We start from the raw sequence: 25,273 nt of genomic DNA on the forward strand, positions 1-25,273 counted from the left end.
TGGCTCCTGAGCCTTCACTCCCTGTTTCGACTTCTCACATACACCGCGGGTCTTGGAATCATGAAGACGCCAATTCCCTTTACAGGAGGCACTGTTCCTTCACCACAAAAGAAGACGCTTATTGGACCCTGGCACCTACAGCATTGTCTTCAGGCTCATTTGTTGTACAAAGACATGTGAAGGCGGAAAGTCGTTTTCAATCCATACAGTAAATTGATTAATTTAGATAGTAAATAGCACAGTTTTGCTTCTATACACGAGAAAAGAATGAGAGCGGCGAGAACGGCATCTCAAGAGGGAAGCAAAGTGTTCTTGGCTTTTGAGTGTATATTTCATATAGCATCACTAATTGAAGTTTTTAGATACTGCAGAAGTCATTAGTATGTAGTAGAGTAAGTTTTTTTTTTATTCTATGGTGAACCTGTTCTACTATTCAGCCTGAGACTACAACTAGGAAATCATTTTGTTTTCTTTTCAGCGTTCAAGGTCACTCAGCAGGCTGCTTGTATAGACTTTAATTAAACTGAAGCGATAACCTGAAATCCTAGTTGCTTTCAGCAGAAAGAACTAATTTTATTATTAAAGGGGTTGTCTCATCAGAGGCATTCCCTTTCAGAACAGATAGGTTCCCAGTACCCCATATTTTTGCCAGGGGAAGCCACAGCCAGCCCGGCATTTCCCATGCACCAGGCACTTTAGAGGAAATGTGGTCTTACATGGCCGCCATCCAAATGAACGGTTGTCACATGTGGACAGCTTGAGTCCGCCAGAATGGGAGTTGCTCTTACATGGCGGACAATCAGGATCCTGAGCAGGAAATTAGCCTGTGCTTTGTCTCTATCCTCTTACGCTTGAAGACAATTCTTTTTCTAAGTTGACTATATACTGTACGTCTGTGTGGCTATCCCATGATTAATATTAAAAAAAAGAAGACAACACATAGTGCATGATGAACGCTTTCTAACAAAGTTAGACCAAGCCCTGTACCTCACATGGATCTAGCGATCTCCCCATTTACTGCTCACATTGCTCTGTTAGATTTATTTCAGGGGTGTGTCCTTTCTCAGTGGGGGGTGTACATTCTGCTGAAGATGGAAATGAGCATGTGCGACCACCTTAGCTTGGTGGACAGAGAAATTAGAGAAAGAACAAACAGCAGGTCGCGCTATACAGACAGATTTCATCGAATAACTCAGTTACTATGCTAAATTTTTAATTACTGCAATTACAAAAGTATTCAGATCCTGGAGGTGCTGGCCCGCCCTGCCGCCAGCGTTTTTTTCAGAGCAGGTATTTAGTGCTGCTGGGGACATAATAACTGATAAGCACAATCGACTATCAACTAAAAATGCAGACAGGTTGACTCTTATCAAAATGAACAAGCCCAGAGGAAAGTGGCTGAACATAAAAGCACTTTAAATGTGGCTTTTATGGTGTATTGGATGCACTGTATTCCCATGCAGCCCTTCCACTACAAAAAAGGGTATATGGTTCAATCTTCCTTTTCTCATCCTCCTCCTCCATCACATCAGCATGCTTATTAGGCTGCTCTCGTTCCTAATGTTTTAGAGGGTCAGCTCAGCAGCAGGCCCTCAACCATAATTTCTTCGATGGTCAGCTCAGCAGCAGGCCCTCATTCATAATTTTTTCGATGGTCAACTCAACAGCAGGCACTCGCCCCTAATGTTTTAGAGAGTCAGCTCAGCAGCAGGCCCTCGGCCATAATGTTTTAGATGGTCAGATCAGCAGCAGGCCCTCGGCCATAATGTTTTAGATGGTCAGATCAGCAGCAGGCCCTCGTCCATAATGTTTTAGATGGTCAGATCAGCAGCAGGCACTAGCCGCTAATGTTATAGAGAGTCAGATCAGCCGCAGACCCTCACCCCTAATGTTGTAGATGGTCAGCTCAGCCGCAGACCCTCACCCCTAATGTTTTAGATGGTCAGCTCAGCCGCAGAACCTCACCCCTAATGTTTTAGATGGTCAGCTCAGCAGCAGGCCCTCACCCATAATGTTTTAGATGGTCAGCTCAGCTGCAGGCCCTCACCCATAATGTTTTAGATGGTCAGCTCAGCAGCAGGCCCTCGTCCATAATTTTTTTCCATGGTCAGATCAGCAGCAGGCCCTCACCCCTTATGTTGTAGAGAGTCAGCTCACCAGCAGACCCTCAACCATAATTTTTTCGATGGTCAGCTCAGCAGCAGACCCTCACCCCTAATTTTTTAGATGGTCAGATCAGAAATTATGGTTGAGAGCACCCAAGCATCCCGAGGTGTTCTACTCGAGCACCTGAGCACTTTGGTGCTCGATCATCAACACTAATAAAGACCAAAAAAGTTCAAATAAACCCCACCGCTAGCCCACAGCACAGCTTCTTGCCACCAGCAACCATAGCCTTTATATCCCATGAATCAAAGTGACAGTAGCAGAAAGGGACATACTGTAGGGGCACATTTATTAAGACCAGCGTTTTATCTGCAAAAAATACGGATGACGTCCCCTTGCATTCCGTATTATACGGACCAGAACAGCTGGCCCCTAATGAAACAGTCCTTTCCTTGTCCGTAATGCAGACAATAATAGGAAATGTTATGTTTTGCAGAACGGACATATGGAAAAGTTTTTGTTACGGCCCCATTGAAGTGAATGGTTCCTCATACGGGCTGAAAAAATAAAGGGAACGGACACAGAGCCTTGAGCATGAGCCCTAAAACAGGCGTTTGAAAATGTTATATGAGACGACCTTGTTGGTCTTTCCCATTCAACGTCACACCCACTTATTTAGACCTGGCATGAGCAAGGAAAAGTCGCAATTGCGCCGCAATCTGCGCCTGAAATACACCTAATATAGGTGTACTTCAGAATAATAAATGACCCCTACAAAATTATCGTTGAACTTTGTGCTATTTAAAAAAATAATAATAAATTTACAATTTTTCCCCACTTTTTAACAACAAAAACAAAAAAATAATAAAATAATAATGGCATAAAAATAAAGTCCCACTTATTACAAAAAAAAGACACAATTTTTTAAATAACTGTTAGTAACTAGTTATGGCTTTAGAAGATGCATGTACTGTTGATGAAAGGGTATGACTTCTGACATGTCTGTTTGACTAATTACTTGTATATCTCATAAAATAAGTATTCTGGAGCATCATTCCTTATAACTGCCTGTTGTACTATTCCACTGTTATTCCTCCTGGAAATCCATCTATATGAATAAACTGACGACTGGGTTTTGCCATTAGGGTGTGTCCATACATAAAATCACAAAAATATAGTAGCGTGTTATTCATTGGGGGAGCAGTCCCACCGCATGTGGACCGCAGCAAACGACCATCGCCAGCAAAGAATGCGTACAATGGAGGATGCCGGCGCGGTCCACATGCACCACAAAACGGAGCATTGTGCGGATGAAAATATAATATAAATCACAGAGAAAATGCACCAAACGGATATGCCACTGACTATACTAGCTAGTCATACAAGCAGATATTAAAAGCTGAGACTTTTGCCAATATATTTTTGTGATTTTGTTTTATATGTATTGAATGTGCCTTTACCTGGCATTTAAACATTCTTTTGCACCTGGTAACCTCCATCACACGGTCTGATATGGGTGTGGCTTACAGTCTTGCTTTATTCACATTGCATTAGTTGTCCTGCTAGGCGGTTGTGTGGAAGCTTGGCTGTGAGCTGGATTTCATCACCTTAAGACCTTGTTCACACCATAGTTAGTGCATTGGTAGGACCCCTTGCCATGCTGAGTGACCGTGACGTAATGCATGATGGGCTCCGATGTGTTCCTGACAGGAATATATTGGCAAAAGTCTCAGCTTTTAATATCCGCTTGTATGGCCAGCTAGTATAGTCAGTGGCATATCCGTTTGGTGCATTTTCTCTGTGATTTATATGTGTCCATACATACTCTAAGGCCTCTTTCACACGGGCGTGAGTTTTTTTGCCCGGATAAGAGCCGGGTGCGTTGCGGGAAAATGCGCGATTTTTTCTGCGCAAGTGCAAAACATTGTCATGCGTTGCACTCGCGTGAGAAAAATCGCGCATGTTTGGTACCCAAACCCGAACTTCTTCATAGAAGTTCGGGCTTGGGATTGATGTTCTGAAGATTGTATTATTTTCCCTTATAACATGGTTATAAGGGAAAATAATAGCATTCTGAATACAGAATGCATAGTAAACCAGCGCTAGAGGGGTTAAAAAAATAAATAAATAATTTAACTCACCTTAGTCCACTTGCTCGCGAAGCTGGCATCTCCTTGTGTCTCCGCTGCTGATGAACAGGACCTGGGGTGAGCTGCTCCATTAAATACAGGTTAAGGACCTTCGATGACGTCACTCCGGTCATCACATGGTACGTCACATGATCTTTTACCATGGTGATTCACCATGGTAAAAGACCATGTGATGACCGGAGTGACGTCATCGAAGGTCCTTAAGCTCTATTTAATGGAGCAGCTCACCCCAGGTCCTGTTCATCAGCAGCGGAGACACAAGGAGATGCCAGCTTCGCGAGCAAGTGGACTAAGGTGAGTTAAATTATTATTATTATTTTTTTAACCCCTCTAGCGCTGGTTTACTATGCATTCTGTATTCAGAATGCTATTATTTTCCCTTATAACCATGTTATAAGGGAAAATAATAATGATCGGGTCTCTATCCCGATGGTCTCCTAGCAACCATGCGTGCAAATCGCACGGCATCCGTACTTGCTTGCGGATGCCATCCGATTTTCACACACCCCATTCACTTCTATGGGGCCTGCGTCACGTCAAAATCGGAAAATATAGAGCATGCTGCGATTTCAACTGAACGCACAAGTGATGCGTTAAAAACATCGCTCATGTGCACAGCCCCATAGAAATGAATGGGTCAGGATTTAGTGCGGGTGCCATACGTTCGCCGCACGGATCGCACCCGCACGGAAAAGTCGCCCGTGTGAAAGGGGCCTAATACTGTCAGCACTGATTGGTTAGACTATAAAGGGACACAAACCCAAGTGGTAAAACCCTGTTGTCAATTTATTAATATAAATCTAACAGGGAATAAAAGAGAAACGCAATAATGTAAAGTTCTTAAAAAAAGATGCTCTCGAGTTATTATTTCATGGAGAATATAAGCATGTACACAAACAGATACAGCCAGGTCCATAAATATTGGGACATCAACACAATTCTAACATTTTTCGCTCTATACACCACCAGAATGTGAAATGAAACAAACAAGATGTGCTTTATCTGCAGACTGTCAGCTGTAATTTGAGGGAATTTACATCCAAATCAGGTGAACGGTGCAGGAATTACAGCAGTTTGTATATGTGCCTCCCACTTGTTAAGGGACCAAAAGTAATGGGACAGAAAAATAATCATAAATCAAACTTTCACTTTTTAATACTTGGTTGCAAATCCTTTGCAGTCAATTACAGCCTGAAGTCTGGAACGCATAGACATCACCAGACGCTGGGTTTCATCCCTGGTGATGCTCTGCCAGGCCTCTACTGCAACTGTCTTCAGTCCCTGCTTGTTCTTGGGACATTTTCCCTTCAGTTTTGCCTTCAGCAAGTGAAATGCATGCTCAATCAGATTCAGGTCAGGTGATTGGCTTGGCCATTGCATAACATTCCACTTCTTTCTCTTAAAAAACTCTTTGGTTGTTTTTGCAGTATGCTTTGGGTCATTGTCCTTCTGAACTGTGAAGCGCCGTCCAATGAGTTCTGAAGCATTTGGCTGAATATGAGCAGATAATATTGCCCGAAACACTTCAGAATTCATCCTGCTGCTTTTGTCAGCAGTCACATCATCAATAAATACAAGAGAACCAGTTCCATTGGCAGCCATACATGCCCACACCATGACACTACCACCACCATGCTTCATTGATGAGGTGGTACGCTTAGGGTCATGAGCAGTTCCTTTCCTTCTCCATACTCTTCTCTTCCCATCACTCTGGTACAAGTTGATCTTGGTATCATCTGTCCATAAGATGTTGTTCCAGAACTGTGAAGGCTTTTTTAGATGTCGTTTGGCAAACTCTAATCTGGCCTTCCTGTTTTTGAGGCTCACCAATGGTTTACATCTTGTGGTGAACCCTCTGTATTCACTCTGGTGAAGTCTTCTCTTGATTGTTGACTTTGACACACATACACCTACCTCCTGGAGAGTGTTCTTGACCTCCTGGAGAGTGTTCTTGTTCTTGACTGTAGTGAAGGGTGTTTTCTTCACCAGGGAAAGAATTCTTCGGTCATCCACCACAGTTGTTTTCCGTGGTCTTCCAGGTCTTTTGGTGTTGCTGAGCTCACCGGTGCGTTCCTTCTTTTTAAGAATGTTCCAAACAGTTGTTTTGGCCACGCCTAATGTTTTTGCTATCTCTCTGATGGGTTTGTCTAGTTTTTTCAGCCTAATGATGGCTTGCTTCACTGATAGTGACAGCTCCTTGGATCTCATCTTGAGAGTAGACAGCAACAGATTCCAAATGCAAATAGCAGACTTGAAATGAACTCTGGACCTTTTATCTGCTCATTGTAATTGGGATAATGAGGGAATAACACACACCTGGCCATGGAGCAGCTGAGAAGCCAATTGTCCTATTACTTTTGGTCCCTTAACAAGTGGGAGGCACATATGCAAACTTTTGTAATTCCTGCACCGTTCACCTGATTTTGATGTAAATACCCTCAAATTAAAGCTGGCAGTCTGCAGTTAAAGCACATCTTGTTTGTTACATTTCAAATCCGTTGTGGTGGTGTATAGAGCCAAAAATGTTAGAATTGTGTCCATGTCTCAATATTTATGGACCTGACTGTATGTCAAGATAGCTGACTGGTCCTCTTTAAATGCCCCATAAGTGCTTGACCAACAGGGATCCAACCACTAGAGACCCCCACTGTATTCCGTTGTTTTAATGGAGTGGTGGTCATTCACACACACTGATGCTACATTCTATGGGACTTCTGGAGATTGCTGAGCACATACGCCTGTTCCCTGGCCCCCATTCTTGTAATCAGTAGTCAGTCCCCACAGATCTGACACTTAGGGGGTCATTTATTAAGACCGTCATTTTAGATGCTGGTCTTAATACCCCTTCAGCTGGCAGTGGATGTGCCAAAATTATGTAGAGGCGCTAGCCTCTACATAACTTTGGCGTATCCATCGCCGGTCTACATGTAAGCCAGCTCCCTTGCTGACGTAGATTTAGACCATTTTCTACGCCTAAAACAGGCAAAGAAAATGATAAATGAGACGGGCCTGCCGGCCCGCCCCCTTCTTTGCCCACACCACCTTTTTTTAGACCAAATGACAAAATGCAGCGCAAATAACCTTTGCACTGAAATCTGCACCAGGTATACACCAAAAAGTGGCGTATATCTGTTTGTAAATCACCCCCTCATTACCTATCCTGTGGATAGGCGACAAGTGCTTACATTAAATACATTGGGTGTCATTTACAAAGCCTTTATGCCTTTTTTATGTATAAAGTCAGAAAATTGGGCACAAATTTAACTTTGTTGGGTGGAGCTTAGCTGAAGGGGCGGGGCCACCAGAACCCAACACATTTAATAGAACTTACATCATAAAACTGGATTAAATTAAAACGGAATCCTAGTGTCTGGACCACTGACCTGACAAATTTACCCCTCTGGTCATATATTTTGCTAGTGGGCTATTTACTAAGATTAAACACCTTAGGTCAGGGATCAGCAACCTCCGGCGCTTCAGCTGTTCTGAAACTACAACTCCCAGAATCCTCCTTTCAATTCTATGGGAGTTATAAGAACAGCCAAGTAAGAGGGTATGCTGGGAAATAGAAATAGAAAAGGTAGGGTACAAATATTATATTATGACTACTCTCAGGGAAGGTGTTAAAAAAAAAATAGCTACAACTTTTAGAAAAAAAAAATATACGTCTTCTTCCAGGTGCCACATTGCGTAAAGCATCAGAATGTAGTGCACGTAGGCAGAAGACTACGGAGTGGTGCGTGTTCATTTATTTTATGTCTGATCTTAGGTATGAAGAGGATTCGAGGTCTGATTGGGGGATCTGATCTGAGGTCTGATGCAGATTGGGGGTCTGATTGAGGGGTCTGATCTGAGATCTGATAAAGTCGGGGGGTCTGATTGGGGGGTCTGATCTGAGATCTGATAACATGTGGGGGTCTGATTCGGGTGTCTGATAAAGATTGGGGGGCTGATTTGGGGGGCTGATGAAGATTAGTCTGTCCTTGCTGTACTAAGCTAAAAGCAGACATGCCGGACAGGGTTAGTGGAGCAGGCACAGGTCAGATCTGTGTCAGAAGTGCTGCGCACATACTGTATATCAGTTGTGTCTGGCTCCCGCCCTACAATACCTGCCGGACATAGCCGTTACATGTGGAAGTGGTCTTAGTAGTACTAAATATATTAAACACAAGAGAACAATTAAGGGTACTTTCACACTTGTGTTAAACTTTTCCGGTATAAAGTTCCGTCCTAGGGAACTTTATCCTAATGCATTCTGAATGGAGAGCAGTCCGTTCAGTATGCATCAGGATGTCTTCAGTTCACTCCTGGAGCGGCATACATCATGCGCAAGGGAGCGCACAATCATGCGCAAGGGAGCGCACAGCATCATAGATTACTCTGATGCCGCGCGCATCTGGCCGCCCGCGGGGCTATTGTCCTGCACTCATAATATCATATGAGTGCTGTACAATAGCCCCGCCGGCGGCCCGATGTGCACAGCATCATAGTAATCTATGATACTGTGCGCACCTGTGCGCACGATGTATGCCGCTCCGGGACATATGGCCGGCTCACAGACCGTATGTCTCAGAGGGCAGACGGTCGTATGCATGAGCCCTTAGATGCTAGTTATATGTAAGGAATTGTTTTATCTATCTTATTTTTCTTCAATCTTCATTTTCATCTTGGATGACATTTTGGGGCTTTGGAACCGATTACTCAACTTACAATGGTTTCAAAACACAATGCTCGCCATGAAACTAATTAATATTGTAACTCGAGAGACCACTGTATACAGTATATAGCCTTGCACTGATAAATTTGTCACATAATTTTGACTCTATGCCAATTTTGTATATAGAGATGATGTATAATGGTCTTACCTTCCAGTCGCATTCCTACATTTAAACATTTTTGGAAACGGCAGTATGGACACCTCTTTCTTTGAGTTTTGTCTATTTTACAGCTTTGGTTTTCTGTGCAGGTATACCGCTTGTTATTTTGCACTGTCCGCTTGAAGAAACCCTGAAGGAGAGAAACCAACCAGATATGAACGGCATATTCTAGTAAAACAATTGGGAAAGAAAGCATTGTATACATAAGGTGACACTAATTTTTTTTTCTCTTCTCATTGGAATCCCTCTAATTTCCCTATCTGAGATACACACTGTAGGGCCAGTGTCAAGGGAAGTCAATGTAGCTACCTGTATGTGTGAGAAGAAAAGAAACCCATGCAGACATTGAGAGAGCATACTTACAATGAATTATCCATGAAGGCCTTCCAGGTTACTGCTGTAGCAGCCTTGACATTGGTTATAGTTTTGATGGACCACTGAAAAATTGGGTATGATAATGTTTCCAGCTGTTTCCAACCTCACCAGATCAGGACATAAGGGCATTATCGCCCTGATGTTCTTTAATTATTTATCAATTAAATGGACAGCTATTCATGTGACCTGAAGCTTCCCCGGCAATAACCGCTGACTATCTGTAGTTTTTGAAGCTGGTCTCGTAGTGATCATCTAACTGCAGATGATTGTCATGTTGAGACAATCCCTTTAAATCTATACCATCTCATTCTCACTACATTAAGGCCTGGCACCAACAAAGTTCTGTAGGTGTTGCTGGACCCGGCTTCATAGGTCTCTACTTTTTACACCACATCTATTGTATAAAGGTGTCCTACCTATCCTTAGCTGTGGTGTTGTCCTGCACCATGTATGAAATTACCTTTTGGGTAACTTCTATGTAATTTATCTGAATCAGGGATGGGTAACAGTCTGCAGCGATGTGGCCAATTGGTCATCCATAGGATCTTTTATATGAATTATCCCACCAGCAACAGGAGGGACTAAGCTGAACGATCAGGGAGTCAACTTTAAAAAGAATAGACTCTTTGCTGCTTGGGCAAAGGGGCAAATGATTTACCCCATTTGACTGATCATGACATACACATGTTGTTGTGGCCGACCATGGCTGACAATGATAATTTCGGCAGATTGAAGAGTGCCATCGACCATCAGAGACCATAGGTTTTACATCAATTTTTCAAGCGATGGTTGGCTGAAATGGCCATTTTTCAGGTGACTCTTATCTTATGTATATGAGCATTTTTAGTAACCCTGAAAAGAACTGCTTCAACAGAATCATATAAAGGTCCTTATTTAATATGTACTTTCTTGTGTGATTCAGGAGTGCTTTCCTTTCAGTTTTGGGAGAAATATAGATGGTGGAGCAATATCTATTGGAAACATTTGGCATGGCTTAGGCTACCTTCACTCTTGCAGGAGAGTAATCCGGCAATCAGTTCCGTCACCGGAACTGCCTGCCTGATCCGGCAAAACGTATGTCAACTGATGGCATTAGTAAGACTGATCAGGATCCTGATCTGTCTGAAAAATGCCTGATCAGTCAAAAAAATTCATTGAAATGCTGGATCCGTCTTTATTTTTTTCACCTTTTTTTAAAACCGTATAGGGATGCATGGGGATAAAATTGATTGAGCCCTTTTGACAGACCTTTGCCGGAAAAGAAAAACGCTAGTGTGAAAGTACCGTACCCTTATCTACTGATGTCTAGAGATAGAGAAATAGCTGTATCAGTTTAGAACCCTAAAGCCAATGGCTACACAATGTTTTTCAATAACCTGCTGTCATCAGACTAAATCCTAATTATCCAAGTCTTTCAGCACAACTAGCAATTAATGGACTGAGATGAGGATGCCGGGTAAAAGCAGATTTTTACAGATTTACAGCAACTCTATATTGTCTTTTTCTTCATTGTGTTGCATTCTTGACATGAGGCCACACAATATCTTTGTATCTAGTCTAGGCCTCCCAATAACTGTGTACATTCTAGCCATCCAGGACTCCACATTCACACAATGCAAATTATGTTGGTGATTGTTACAAACTCCTCTGGATGTTTTCTTTTGCAGGCAACATTGTTTCAAATTTTTAAAACACGCTCAGTGCAAACAATGGATCCCCTTTGTCTTTTATTCCAGAAAATGTGTGTTTTTGAATTTATGATGATGATAAAAGAAAAAAGCAATGGACAAAGTGGGTGGCATTCGCCTATTATAACATTTTCTATGGAAGAAGCAAGAGCAAACCCAATACTGTGCTGCCTTAAATTCAATTAAATGTATCCATGTGTCAGATAGTGACAGCTGAAAAGAGTGATTGATATTGGAGAGGGTGGAGTATACAATAAATGGCTAGAAAAATAGACTTACTGATGCATGATGAGATCGATAGATAGATAGATAGATAGATAGATAGATAGATAGATAGATAGATAGATAGATAGATATACACTATAAATAGTGGAGAGATACTACATAGATAGTAGACAAATAGATAGATATATACTCAATAGACATATATTAGATAGATAGATACATGATAGATAGATAGATAGATATATTTCCACACAATATAGATAGTGGAGAGATACTAGATAGGTAGGTAGATACTAGACAGATAGATACTAGATAGATAGACATATATTAGATAGATAAATAGATAGAGAGATAATAGATAAATAGATTAGATAGATAGATATGTGACAGAGAGAGAGATAGATAGATAACAGCAAAAAGGCAGCACTCAAAAATCAATAAAAATACAAAAATGATTTATTCACCCGTGTGGAAACGCAACGTTTTGGCTCAACCTTAGAGCCTTTCCGAAGCTTGAGAAAGGCTCTAAGGTTGAGCCGAAATGCCGTGTTTCCACATGGGTGAATAAATCATTTTTGTGTTTTTATAGAATTTTGAGTGCTGCCTTTTTGCTGTTTTGTATGCTGGGCAATAGTCTAGTCTCTTTTTGGCATGCACCTCTTCTGTTAATTTCATTCATTGACTCTAGTGCTGCCATCTATTTGCTTTTTTAGATAGATAGATAGACAATAGATTCCAGATAAACACATGGAACAACTAATGAAACTGGCCTGGGCAAAAATGATGGTACCCCTAGAAAAGATTGAAAATAATTTGACCATAGGGATAGGTTAAAGGAGTTGTGCAGCTTTTTCTTACTGATGATCTATCCTCTGGATAGATCAGCATCTGATCGGTGGGGGTCCGACACTGGCCTGGGCGCGGCTAAGCCAGGTTCACTTGAATGGGGCTTAGCTGCGCCCAGTAATACTAGTCGTGACATCACTGGGTCTGCGGGAAACAATGAGAAGGCTGTGTCACTACAGCCAGTGTCGCAGCCTTCTCAAACAGCTGATTGGCAGTGGTCCCGGGTGTCAGACCCCCGCCGATCAGATGCTGATGATCTATCCAGAGAATAGGACCCCTTTAAACTAAGGTGTGTCCTGGAAATAGCATCACAGATGTCTTTAAACTAAGTCAGCGGGTGTGCCTATTTAAAGGGTGAAATGTAGTCACTGTGCTGTTTGGTATCATGACGGGTACCGCATTGAATATGGACAGAAGAAAGCTAAGCAGACAGTTGTCCCAGGAGATTAGAGAGGAAATTATATGCTAAAGGTAAAGGCTATAAGACCAGCTCCAAATAACCTGATGTTCCTTTTACTATAGCTGTACATATTATTCAGAAGTTTAAGGTCTACGGGACTGTAGCCAACCTCCCTGGACATGGCCGCAAGAGGAAAATTGATGACAAATTGAAAAGATGGATAATAAGAATGGTAACTAGAGATGAGCAAATTTCTCAAAAATTCGATTTGGTTGGCTTGCCGAATTTTCCAAAAAGATTTGATTCGATCCAAATTTATTGGTGGCGAATCTCATTAAAAAAAACTGCTATTTCCGGGCTGCAGAGAGCCTGTATAATGGTGTGCCTTGCAGAAACAGGGATAGGGAGTCTGCTGTGGAAGTGAAATAATACTGTGAGTCAGTTTGACATGCAGATGACAGGCGTCGCTCTTAGATTCACCGCACACTTCATGGGGCCAAAACTGACCATATAAGGGTGACTTCACATCACCATTTAGCTTTTGGTTCTTCTAATCTGTCAGAAGAAAAGAGAAGGAAAAAAATGGATCCTGTAAAAAAAAAAAAAAAAAAAACGGATCCTGTTGCTTTAGTTGTCATCCATTTGAGCCATTTCCGTCTGAGATGCGTTTTTTAGATGGGAAAAAAAATCCTGCATGCAGTACTTTTGTTTCCATCTAAAAAAACATCTCAGACAGAAATGGCTACAACTGAGGCAACAGGAACCATTTTTTTCCTGGATCTTTTTTTTTTTTCTCTCTCTTCTTCTGATGGAAATGGAAAGCTAACGGTGATGTGAACTCACCCTAACTCAAATGTGAACTCTACTTTCACACTAGTGGCAGCCTTTTTCGGCAGGCTGTTCTGGAGGGTCCGCAGCACGGCAAACATGCCGAGAGGCGGCCGGAATAAAACTACAACTTCATAGTTTTACTCCAGCCGCCTCTCGGCATGCTTGCCGTGCTGCAGCCGGACCTCTGGCCCGGCCCCATTATAGTGAATGGGCCAGAGCAGACTTCCGGTGGCAAGCGTACACTAGCAACAGCACGGATCTGGCAGGCTGTTCACCCGCCGGAACAGCCTGCCGAAGAAGGCTGCCGCTAATGTGAAAGTAGCCTTACAGAGCAATGTTAGCGTCAGGTATAAAGTACTGTGCAGAGGCCTAAGATTCTACTATAACGTGAAAGAGGGCACTCCTTTTACACCATCCTCAGCTAATTTCACATAGATGTCTACAGCCCCTGTTCTATTAAATGCTTGTACAAGTAGAGCCCCCCTGACAGAGTGGAGAGGGTGTCAGCAGTAAGTTTGTGTTGACGTCACTGATTATTTTGTCCTTCCTCTGATCCGTCAGAACAATAACCCCCAAAAACGGATCCTGTCTGTTGAGCATCGGTATTGCTGAAGCCAAAAAAAAACAGGAGTGGATCTAAAACAGAGATGACACGTTAATGGAATATTTGCATGTCTTCTGTGTTTTGTACCCACTCCTGCTTTTGGCTACCAAATCATAAGCCAATTCTGATGCACAATAGGGACCATGTCATGCAGGCCTTACAGCTGGTACATAGACAGGATCCGTTGTGTGTCTAATTTTTCCTTCATTCTGACAGATCAGAAGAAGGGTCAAATAAATGGTAATGTCATCCAGCCCAAAAATGCAAAATAGTGGCCCAGTCATGGAGTGGGGAGGGTGGGAACAACATGAGGAGTCCACAGAGTGGCCCAGTGACAGAGTGGTGAGGTAGCAGCAGCATGAGGAAACCATAGAGTGTGGTCCAAAGTGCATGCAAAGTATCCTGGCTATTTTCAGAATGTGTCACAGATGGGGTGAAGACTTCAGGAAGCGATTGACACAGCCCTCCTTGACGCAGCGCCAACACCATGTTCTTCCAGTTGTCGGTCACGATGGTTCCTATTTTGAGTTCTCGAGGAGAAAGACAGAATTCAATTTCTTGATGAAGGATGCGGAGCAGTTCCTCCCCTGTGTGACTCAATTCACCCAGGCAAACTAGGCGCAGAACAGTGTGACACCACCGTGCCCTGCACATGTGGTATGCTGGAGTAGCACTGTGAATTTTCCCTGCAGTGGAGTCTGAGGACACGGTGGAGGATGAGGAGGTAAAGGCGGTTATTGTTGCAGGACCAATAGCATCAGAACATGGAGGAGGATGCAGCATCACCTGGCCAAGTTGCTGGTGTGGCTGGGCAGGAACCACATTTACCCAGTGGGCCATAAACCACATATATTGTCCTTGATTGTAGTTATAGCTCCACACGTCGGCGCTGCCGTGCACTTTGGCAGACACTGACTGGCTCAAGGACTGGCCCACCTTCTGTTCTACATATGTGTGCAGGGCTGGTACTGCCTTTTTAGCAAAGAAATGACGGCTTGGGACTCTCCACCTCGGCCCGGAAGAAGCCATCAGTTCTCTGAAAGATGCAGCAGAGTCCACCCAGTCTTCACCCAGCTCCCAAGTGCGATCGGCTACATCATCATCATCCACTACTGTCTGCATGTCACTGATGTCCCCCTCAACAGTCTCAGAGCCAGGAGCTTGCAACACCGCTTGCAACACCTGCTCCCACGTGACTCTCATCATCACTACTTGGCCGCCTACCGGAGGAACAGGCGGATGTCTCCTCCATATCTTGGCTGGGCAGTAGCTGCTGACTGTCCTCTAGTAGCTCGTACTTGCTGAATAGTGGAGCCGAGCCTATGGCATATAAAACTTCTCGCGCTGAGGGAACAGAAAATGACAGAGACAGGTTGAGGACAGTTGGGGGCACAGGGCCTGCTCCCGGGCCATGCAAAGTAAGCGTCTTGTCAGAGGAACCCACCGACTCTTGACTGGGGGTGTCTAGTCTCACTTGCGACGAAGTCGAAGACCGATTCAACCATTCAAGGACCGCAGGGTTGCTGGTCAAGACAACCCGCTAGATGAGCTAGGTAGCTCAGGCCTCTCGCTGCGACTCCTGCTGCCACCCCCCATTCTTCTGCTGCTAATTCGGCCTGCGACAGAAACATTTTGGCCACTGCCCGTTCCCTTTGAAGGGCCTGTCACTTGTCCATCTGACATACTGTATAATAAAAGAATTACATTCAAATAATACACCCCGTAAATGGCTGTAGTACAATTTAACTTCACCGCAGAACAGCAATTAAAATGTATTCTTTTTCCTATTAATACACCCCCCAAAAAATATAGCAATCATAATTAACCGCAGAACGGCTAATATGACGTACGTATCTTTCCTATTAATACACCCCGTTAATGGCTATAGTACAATGTAACTTCACCGCAGAACGGCAATTAAGACTTATTCCTTTTCCTATTAATACACCCCTCAAAAAAAAATATATAACAATCAAAATTCACTGAAGAACAGCTAACAGGACATACGTATATTTCCTATTAATACACCCCATAAATGGCTGTAGTAAAATGTAAATTCACAGCAGAACGGCAATTAAGATGTATTCTTTTTCCGATTAATACACCCCCCTCCCAAGAAAAATATAACAATCAAAATTCACAGCAGAACGGCAATTAAGATGTATTCTTTTTCCTATTAATACACCCCCCTCCCAAGAAAAATATAACAATCAAAATGCACCGCAGAATGGCTAATAGGATGCAGTTATCTTTTGTATTAATACACCCCGTAAGTGGCTCTATCACACAGCACTTGCACCCCAATAGCAAGCAAGATTTGCTGGAATTACTGAGCTATCATTTAGTGCAATTTGGATCCCCAGTTAGTGCAGCAAGGTATAATAGAATCGCTCCTATTACCCAGGCTGTACACTCCCCTATTGGACCCTTTTATATTGCAGATAATGCCTCCCAATCCTTTCCCTGCACCTTGAGTAATCTTTCCCTGAATTTGTAAATCGATTTTTCACCACAATAAAGTCTTTCCTAGCACTGTCCCTAGCGCCTGCTGACGTCTCACCCTGCACTAAGAACGCTGGAAAATGGCAGAATCCAAGATGGCTGAGGCTATTTATAGGGCTGTGACATCACAGGGCTGGCTGACTGCTGATTGGCTGCATGCATGGAACTGTGGGTGATCCCTCGTTCCCAGAGTTCTTTGCTCCATGTCCTCACACGTGCAGCAGCCATTTTAGGAAAAAATGAGATTCTTTACCACGAAGCGTGAGGAAATTAGGCTTCAGTACGAATCAAATTTTTTCGGAAATTCGGATCGATCTCCTCTTTATCAACTTTGATTTGCTCATCTCTAAAGGTAACCAAAGAGCCCAGAACAACTTCCAAGGAGATTAGAGGTGAACACCAAGGTCAAGGTACATTAGTGTCAAATCGCACCATCCGTCGCTGTCTTAGCCAAAGCAAGACTGGAATTTGCTATAATGCACACTGACACCACAAAGCTGGGAGAACGTCCTTTGGACAAATGAGACAAAACTAGAGCTTTTTGGCAAGTCACATCAGCTTTATGTTCACAGAAGCAAAAATGAAGCATACAAAGAAAAGAACATTGTACCTAGTGTGAAACATGGAGGAGGATCTGTTATGTTTTGGGGCTGCTTTGCTGTATCTGGCACAGGGTGTCTTGAATCTGTGCAAAGTAGAATGAAATCTCAAGACTGTCAAGGCATTCTTGGGTGAAATGTGCTGCCCAGTGTCAGAAAGCTTCTTCTCAGTCGCAGGTCATGGGACCTCCAACAGGATAGTGACCCAAAACACATCGCTAAAAACATCCCAGAAGAGCAAAGCATTGGACTACGCTGATTTGGCTTTCTTTGAGCCCTGGTCTAAATCCTATTGAACATCTGTGGAAGGAGCTGAAACCTGCAGTCTGGAGAAGGCACCCTTCACCTGAGACAGCCGGAGCAGTGTGCTCATGAGAAGTAGCCAAAATACCTGTGGACAGGTGCAGAAGTCTCATTGAGAGTTTTACATTACATTTGTCAGTTTCAAGCAATTTCAGTGACCATTGTGGGATTTTCTTTCTTTAAAGTTTTTTTTTCGAGATTTTGATACTGATGACCTATCCTCAGGATAAGGCCTCCTGCACACGACCGTTCTGTTTTTTGCAGTCCGCAAAACGTGGATCCGCAAAAAAAACGGAAGCCGCCCATGTGCCTTCTGCAATTTGCAGGAAAGGAACGAGCGGCCCGTTGTAGAAATGCCTATTCTTGTCCGCAAAACGGACAAGACTAGGACATGTTCTATTTTTTGGGGGGGGGCCACGGAACGGAGCAACGGATGCGGACAGCACGCGGAGTGCTGTCCGCATCTTTTGTCGTCCCATTGAAATGAATGGGTCCGCATCCGAGCCGCAAAAACAGCGACTCGGATGCGAACCCAAACAACGGCCGTGTGCATGAGGCCTAAGGGTCCATTCAGACGTCCGTAGAATGGGTCCGGACCCATTTATTTTCAATAGGGCCGGAAAAGATGCGGACAGCACATAGTGTGCTGTCCGCATTTCAGGTCCACTGCCCCGAACTTCTGGTCTGCGGCTCCGCAAATACAAATAGAGATTGTCCTATTCTTGTCCGCAGCCGTGGACAAGAATAGGAATCCTCTATTAAGTGCCAGTGATGTGCGGTGTCAGTGTTTTGCTGTCCCCAATATGCAGACCACAAAACACTACGGATGTCTAAATGGACCCTAAGTCATCAGTATCTGATCAGTGGGGGTCCGACAACCGTGACCCCTGCCGATCAGCTGTTTGAGAAGACACTGGCGCTCCTGTGAGCCCGAGGCCTTCTTGCAGCTTATTAAGGACAGCGCCGTACATTGTATAGTGGCCGTGCTTGGTGTCGCGCTCAGCCCTATTTACTTTCATGGAGAAAGGTCATCCGTACCAACCACTACTACTAGATAGATGATAGATAGATACTAGATCGATACATACATACATACATACATACATAGATGATAGACAGATAGATATTAGATATATACTAGACAATATAGATAGATAGATAGATAGATAAAAGATAGATAGATAGATAGATAGATAGATAGATAGATAGATAGATAGATAATAGATAGATAAAAGATAGATAGATAGATAGATAGATAGATAGATAGATAGATAGATAAAAGCTAGATAGTAGATATATAATAGACAGTAAATAGTTAGATAATAGATAGATAGATAATAAATAGATACAGTCAGGTCCATAAATATTGGGACATCGACACAATTCTAACATTTTTGGCTCTATTCACCACCACAATGGATTTGAAATGAAACTAACAAGATGTGCTTTATCTGCAGACTGTCAGCTTTAATTTGAGGCTATTTACATCCAAATCAGGTGAACGGTGTAGGAATTACAGCAGTTTGTATATGTGCCTCCCACTTGTTAAGGGACTAAAAGTAATGGGACAGAATAATAATCATAAATCAAACTTCCACTTTTTAATACTTGGTTGCAAATCCTTTGCAGTCAATTACAGCCTGAAGTCTGGAACGCATAGACATCACCAGACGCTGGGTTCCATCCCTGGTGATGCTCTGCCAGGCCTCTACTGCAACTGTCTTCAGTTCCTGCTTGTTCTTGGGGCATTTTCCCTTCAGTTTTGTCTTCAGCAAGTAAAATGCTCAATCGGATTCAGGTCAGGTGATTGACTTGACCATTGCATAACATTCCACTTCTTTCCCTTAAAAAACTCTTTGGTTGCTTTTGCAGTATGCTTTGGGTCATTGTCCACCTGCACTGTGAAGCGCCCTCCAATGAGTTCTGAAGCATTTGGCTGAATATGAGCAGATAATATTGCCCGAAACACTTCAGAATTCATCCTGCTGCTTTTGTCAGCAGTCACATCATCAATAAATACAAGAGAACCAGTTCCATTGGCAGCCATACATGCCCACGCCATGACACTACCACCACCATCGTTCACTGATGAGGTGGTATGCTTAGGATCATGGGCAGTTCCTTTCCTTCTCCATACTCTTCTCTTTTCATCATTCTGGTACAAGTTGATCTTGGTCTCATCTGTCCATGGGATGTTGTTCCAGAACTGTGAAGGCTTTTTTAGATGTCATTTGGCAAACTCTAATCTGGCCTTCCTGTTTTTGAGGCTCACCAATGGTTTACATCTTGTGGTGAACCCTCTGTATTCATTCTGGTGAAGTCTTCTCTTGATTGTTGACTTTGACACACATACACCTACCTCCTGGAGAGTGTTCTTGATCTGGCCAACTGTTGTGAAGGGTGTTTTCTTCCCCAGGGAAAGAATTCTTCGGTCATCCACCACAGTGGTTTTCCATGGTCTTCCGGGTCTTTTGGTGTTGCTGAGCTCACCGGTGCGTTCCTTCTTTTTAAGAATGTTCCATACAGTTGTTTTGGCCTCGCCTAATGTTTTGCTATCTCTCTGATGGGTTTGTTGTGTTTTTTCAGCCTAATGATGGCTTGCTTCACTGATAGTGAATGCTCTTTGGATCTCATCTTGAGTTGACAGCAACATATTCCAAATGCAAATAGCAGTCTTGAAATGAACCCTGGACCTTTTATCTGCTCATTGTAATTGGGACAATGAGGGAATAACACACACCGGCCATGGAACAGCTGAGAAGCCAATTGTCCCATTACTTTTGGTCCCTTAACAAGTGGGAGGCACATATGCAAACTGTTGTAATTCCTACACCGTTATGTAAATACCCTCAGATTAAAGCTGACAGTCTGCAGGTAAAGCACATCTTTTTTGTTTCATTTCAAATCCATTGTGATGGTGTATAGAGCCAAAAGTGTTAGAATTGTGTTGATGTCCCAATATCTATGGACCTGACTGTAGATAGATAAAAGATGGATTGATAGATAGATAGATAGATAGATATTACATAGATACTAGATAGATATATAAAATATAGATAGTAGATATATACTAGACAGTAAATAGATAATAGATAGGTAGACAGATATTAGATAGACACTAGATAGATAACAAATAGATACTAGATAGATAGATAGCTGATAGATAGACAGATATTAGATAGACACTAGATAGATAAATAGTAGATAGATAATAGATAGATAGATAGATAGATAGATAGATAGATAATAGACAGATAGTAGATAGATAAATAGATAATTGATAGATAGTAGATAGATAAATAGTAGATAGTAGATAGATACTAGATAGATAATAGATGGGTAAGATCAGCACTGTATATAAATACTATATTACAACCCCAGTGAAATAATGACTGTACTGAGCGCTGTATATAACGCTGTATTACTATCCTCCCCCTGAGATCACTGAATATGCTGAGCTTCCTATATAACATTGCTGCATTACCCTCCCCCATCACAGAATATATACGGAGCACTGTATATATACTACTTTATTACTGTCTCTATCCTGGTCAATTACTGAATATACTGAGCACTGAATATTAGGCTACATGCACACGAACGTTGTTTGTTTCTGTGTCCGTTCCGTTTTTTGTGTGTATAGGATGCAGACACTTCAATGGGTCTGTGTATAGGATGCAGACAGATTTCAATGGGTCCGCATCAGTATGTCCGTTCCCTAGCCCCGCAAAAAAATAGGACATGTCCTATTCTTGTCTATTTTAGGCATTGATCCTCCCCCAAAAAATGGATGGCATACGGATGTTATCCTTTTTTTTTTTTTTTTTTTGCAGATCCTCAATTTTCGGACCGCTACACATACGGTCGTGTGCATGTAGCCTTACTATGTATTATATTCTGCATTATGCAGATGACGGTCTGCGGCATTACTACCCGCTGTCACATCACTCAGTATAAGGGCTCATGCACACGACCATATGTATTCTGCGGTCCGCAAAAAAACTGATACGCAAAAAAAAAAACTGAACGGACCCATAAAGAAAATACTTTGATGTGCAAGAAGCCTAATAGTAATAAATTACACACCACCCCCTACAATCACTGAATACACTGAGCACTGCATGGTATTACTACCCCCATATCTGTGTTAGTGCACACCATGCGCCTGTGCTTGCGGTATTCTATATCAGCCACACTGACCTTACAGCTCTCGCACGTGAGGAGCCCATAGTGGTAGCCGGACACCTTGTCCCCACACACCGGGCACATCTCGTCCAGATCCTCGTCGTAGCTGTAATCCATTCTTCTGTGCGACTTCCTGCATGTGACACAAAGGACATCAATCTTGCGACCGATTTACAACCGATATCAATCACGTCAGACTGAAGAACACTGACGCCGCCTCACATTGATCGCAGCAGCTCAGGACCCAGTGCACACCATGGAGGCTGGAGATGAATGTGAAGGAATCCTGCGACATTCTCCATACATGATATCTGTCAGGGGGAGGCAGACACGGGCCGCCCCCCGTCTATGGGGAGCTCACTCTTTATCTTAGCTTCATGCACTGCTTTCTTGTGGGTTTTATTTATTTATTTATTTATTTATGAAATTATTTATTTATTTTTAACCTGGCAAATTTTGAACAGAACTACAGATGTATCATTTATTCTAGAAGCAAAGGCTGAGTGTGAGCTGAGTACAGCATTACTAGTAGGGGGAGCCTAACAGCCCAGGTACCATGTCTGTCTGTCCAGGGCACACGTATCTGTATGGTATAAATACCTAGTACACATAGCATATATTATCTACATACTACACATTATATAGTGTACAATCTAATATGAAGTATGCATCTATCCAGTATACATATATTATCTATCTAGTGTACATAATCTCTCTCTATAGTATACATTATCTATCTGGTATACATAGTATATATTATCTATATAGTACTCATTATATAGTATACATTATCTATGTGGTATATACATAGTATATATTATCTATATAGTACACATTATATAGTATACATTATCTATCTGGTGTACATAGTATATATTATCTATATAGTACATATTATATACTGAAGTATACATATGTTATCTATCTAGTGTACATACTCTATTTGTATAGTATACATTCTCTAGCATACATAGTGCATTGTATCTATGTAGTATACATTATCTATATAATACACATTATATAGTATAAGTTATATACTGTATCTGCTGTATTTAATAAATATTATCTATCTAGTGTACATAAGCCCTCTGTAAAGCATACATTATATATATAGTACACATAGTGAATGTTATCTATATAGTATACATTCTCTATATGGTATATACATAGTATATATTATCTATATAATAGACATTATACTATGCATTTTCTACTGAAGTACTGTATACATATATTATCTATCTACTGTACATAATCTCTTTGTATAGTATGCATTCTCTGTGTAGTATACATAGTATATAATATCTATATAATACACATTATATAGTATAAATTATCTATCTAATGTATCTAGTAGATAAAGTATATATAATCTATATAGTATACATTCTCCATCTGCTATACATAGTATTTATTATCTATTTAATACACATTATATAGTATACATTATCTATTAAAGTATAGTATATATTATCTATATAACACACATTATATAGTATAAATTATATATCTACCTTATTATACATATATTACCTATCTAGTATACATAATGAATTGTATCTATAAAGTATTCATTCTCTATCTAGCAAAGTATATATCATCTATACACTATACATTCTCCATTTAGTATGCAATATGCATTTATCTACTCTATTATACATATATTATCTAGTGTACATAATCTCTCTGTATAGTATACATTATCTTTATAGTATACATAATGTATTTTATCTATATAGTTTACATTATATTGTGTATATTCCCTGTCTAGTATACATAGTATATAGTATTGCTATATCATATGTTATTTCATTGTATATATCATAGATATAGTATCTAGTATACCTAATATAAATATATATATATATTAGCTATATATTTTCTGGACTATATATATATATATATATATATATATAAATATATTCTATCTAGTGTACATAATCTCTGTAGCATACATTGTCTAGTATATATTATCTATACAGTTTACATTATCTTGCGCCCATAATCTCTATATAGTATACATTTTCTAGTGCACATAATATACACAATCTAGCATGTACGATCCATGTAGTATACATTATCTAGTCCACAGAATATACATAATCTATCAAGTATACGTGGTATACCTTATCTACATAAAATACATTATATGTATAGTATGCAATTTGTATCTACTGTACATCATATATAATATCTATACAGAATACATAATATCTCTGTATAGCATACATGATCTAGTATACATTGTGTATATTAACTGTATAATACACCATATTTCTGTATAGTTTACATTATGTAGTGTACATAATATATATTAGCTATATAATATACCTTATCACTTTATATAGTATATATCATCTATATACTATACCATATATAGTATACATTGTCTATACAATACATTATATATAGGTAGTATGCATTATCTGTGTAGTATACATTATATATGTAGTATACATTTTTTGTCTAGCATACATTATATATATGTGTGTAGTATATATTATCTGTGTAGTATACATGATATATGTACTATACATTATCTTTGTAGTATACATTATCTGTCTAGCATACATTATATGTATATGTAGTATACATTATATATATGTAGTATACATTATCTGTCTAGCATACATTATATATATATATATATATATATATATGTGTAGTATATATTATCTGTGTAGTATACATTATCTGTCTAGCATACAGTATGTATATATATATATATATATATATATATATATATGTGTGTGTGTGTGTGTGTGTGTGTGTGTGTGTGTAGTATACATTATCTGTCTAGCATGCATCATATGTATATGTAGTGTACATTATATATGTAGTATACATTATCTGTGTAGTATACATTATATATGTAGTATACATTATCTGTCTAGCATGCATTATATATATATATGTGTGTGTGTAGTATATATTATCTGTGTAGTATACATTATCTGTGTAGTATACATTATATATATGTAGTATACATTATCTGTCTAGCATGCATTATATGTATATGTAGTGGACATTATATATGTAGTATACATTATCTGTGTAGCATGCATTATATGTATATATATATATATGTGTGTGTAGTATATATTATCTGTGTAGTATACATTATATATATGTAGTATACATTATCTGTCTAGCATGCATTATATGTATATGTAGTGTACATTATATATGTAGTATACATTATCTGTCTAGCATGCATTATATGTATATGTAGTGGACATGATATATGTAGTATACATTATCTGTCGCCGTCACCTGCCTGTGTGCACTGGATCCTGCAGTCGGATGGAATGGCAGGCAGCCTCTTACCACTGGATGTGTTGTGCTCTGGGTCAGTGCTGCAGTCCAGCTCCTCTTTAGAAATCATGTAAGTGTACCTCTGCCTGCAGATGCTTCTTGTAGGTGTGAAGAGATCTAGACAGGGTGCCCTAGGTGCTATGGCAGCAGCTGCTGTCCTTGCTGTCACAGCGTAGTGAGGAGGACAGTGGAGGGGGCACCATGCGTAGGATGAGCTGCAGCTTCCTATTCACACCTTGCTGCTCTCCACATTGGTAGAAATGAGGA

The 25,273-nt window shown here is 40.9% G+C and overlaps 1 protein-coding gene across 4 annotated transcripts in view; it reads right to left on the reverse strand.

The window, feature by feature from the left end:
• Positions 1-25,273, reverse strand: part of NR5A1 (nuclear receptor subfamily 5 group A member 1) — a 229,004-nt gene that overhangs the window by 140,307 nt on the left and 63,424 nt on the right. The window contains exons 1-3 of one of the 4 annotated variants that reach the window (XM_044306164.1): positions 25,087-25,231; positions 21,707-21,824; positions 9,122-9,263 (exon numbers count right to left, since the gene is read on the reverse strand). In XM_044306164.1, coding sequence (XP_044162099.1) covers positions 9,122-9,263; positions 21,707-21,808 — 244 coding nt within the window. In that variant the 5' untranslated portion in view covers positions 21,809-21,824; positions 25,087-25,231. Of the gene's footprint in view, positions 1-9,121; positions 9,264-21,706; positions 21,825-24,968; positions 25,232-25,273 lie in introns of those variants that run through there. The other 3 variants (XM_044306160.1, XM_044306162.1, XM_044306163.1) reach the window with 3 other exon arrangements.

The sequence above is a fragment of the Bufo gargarizans genome, chromosome 9, assembly GCF_014858855.1.
Source record: "Bufo gargarizans isolate SCDJY-AF-19 chromosome 9, ASM1485885v1, whole genome shotgun sequence".
In the NCBI taxonomy this organism is placed as follows: domain Eukaryota; kingdom Metazoa; phylum Chordata; class Amphibia; order Anura; family Bufonidae; genus Bufo; species Bufo gargarizans.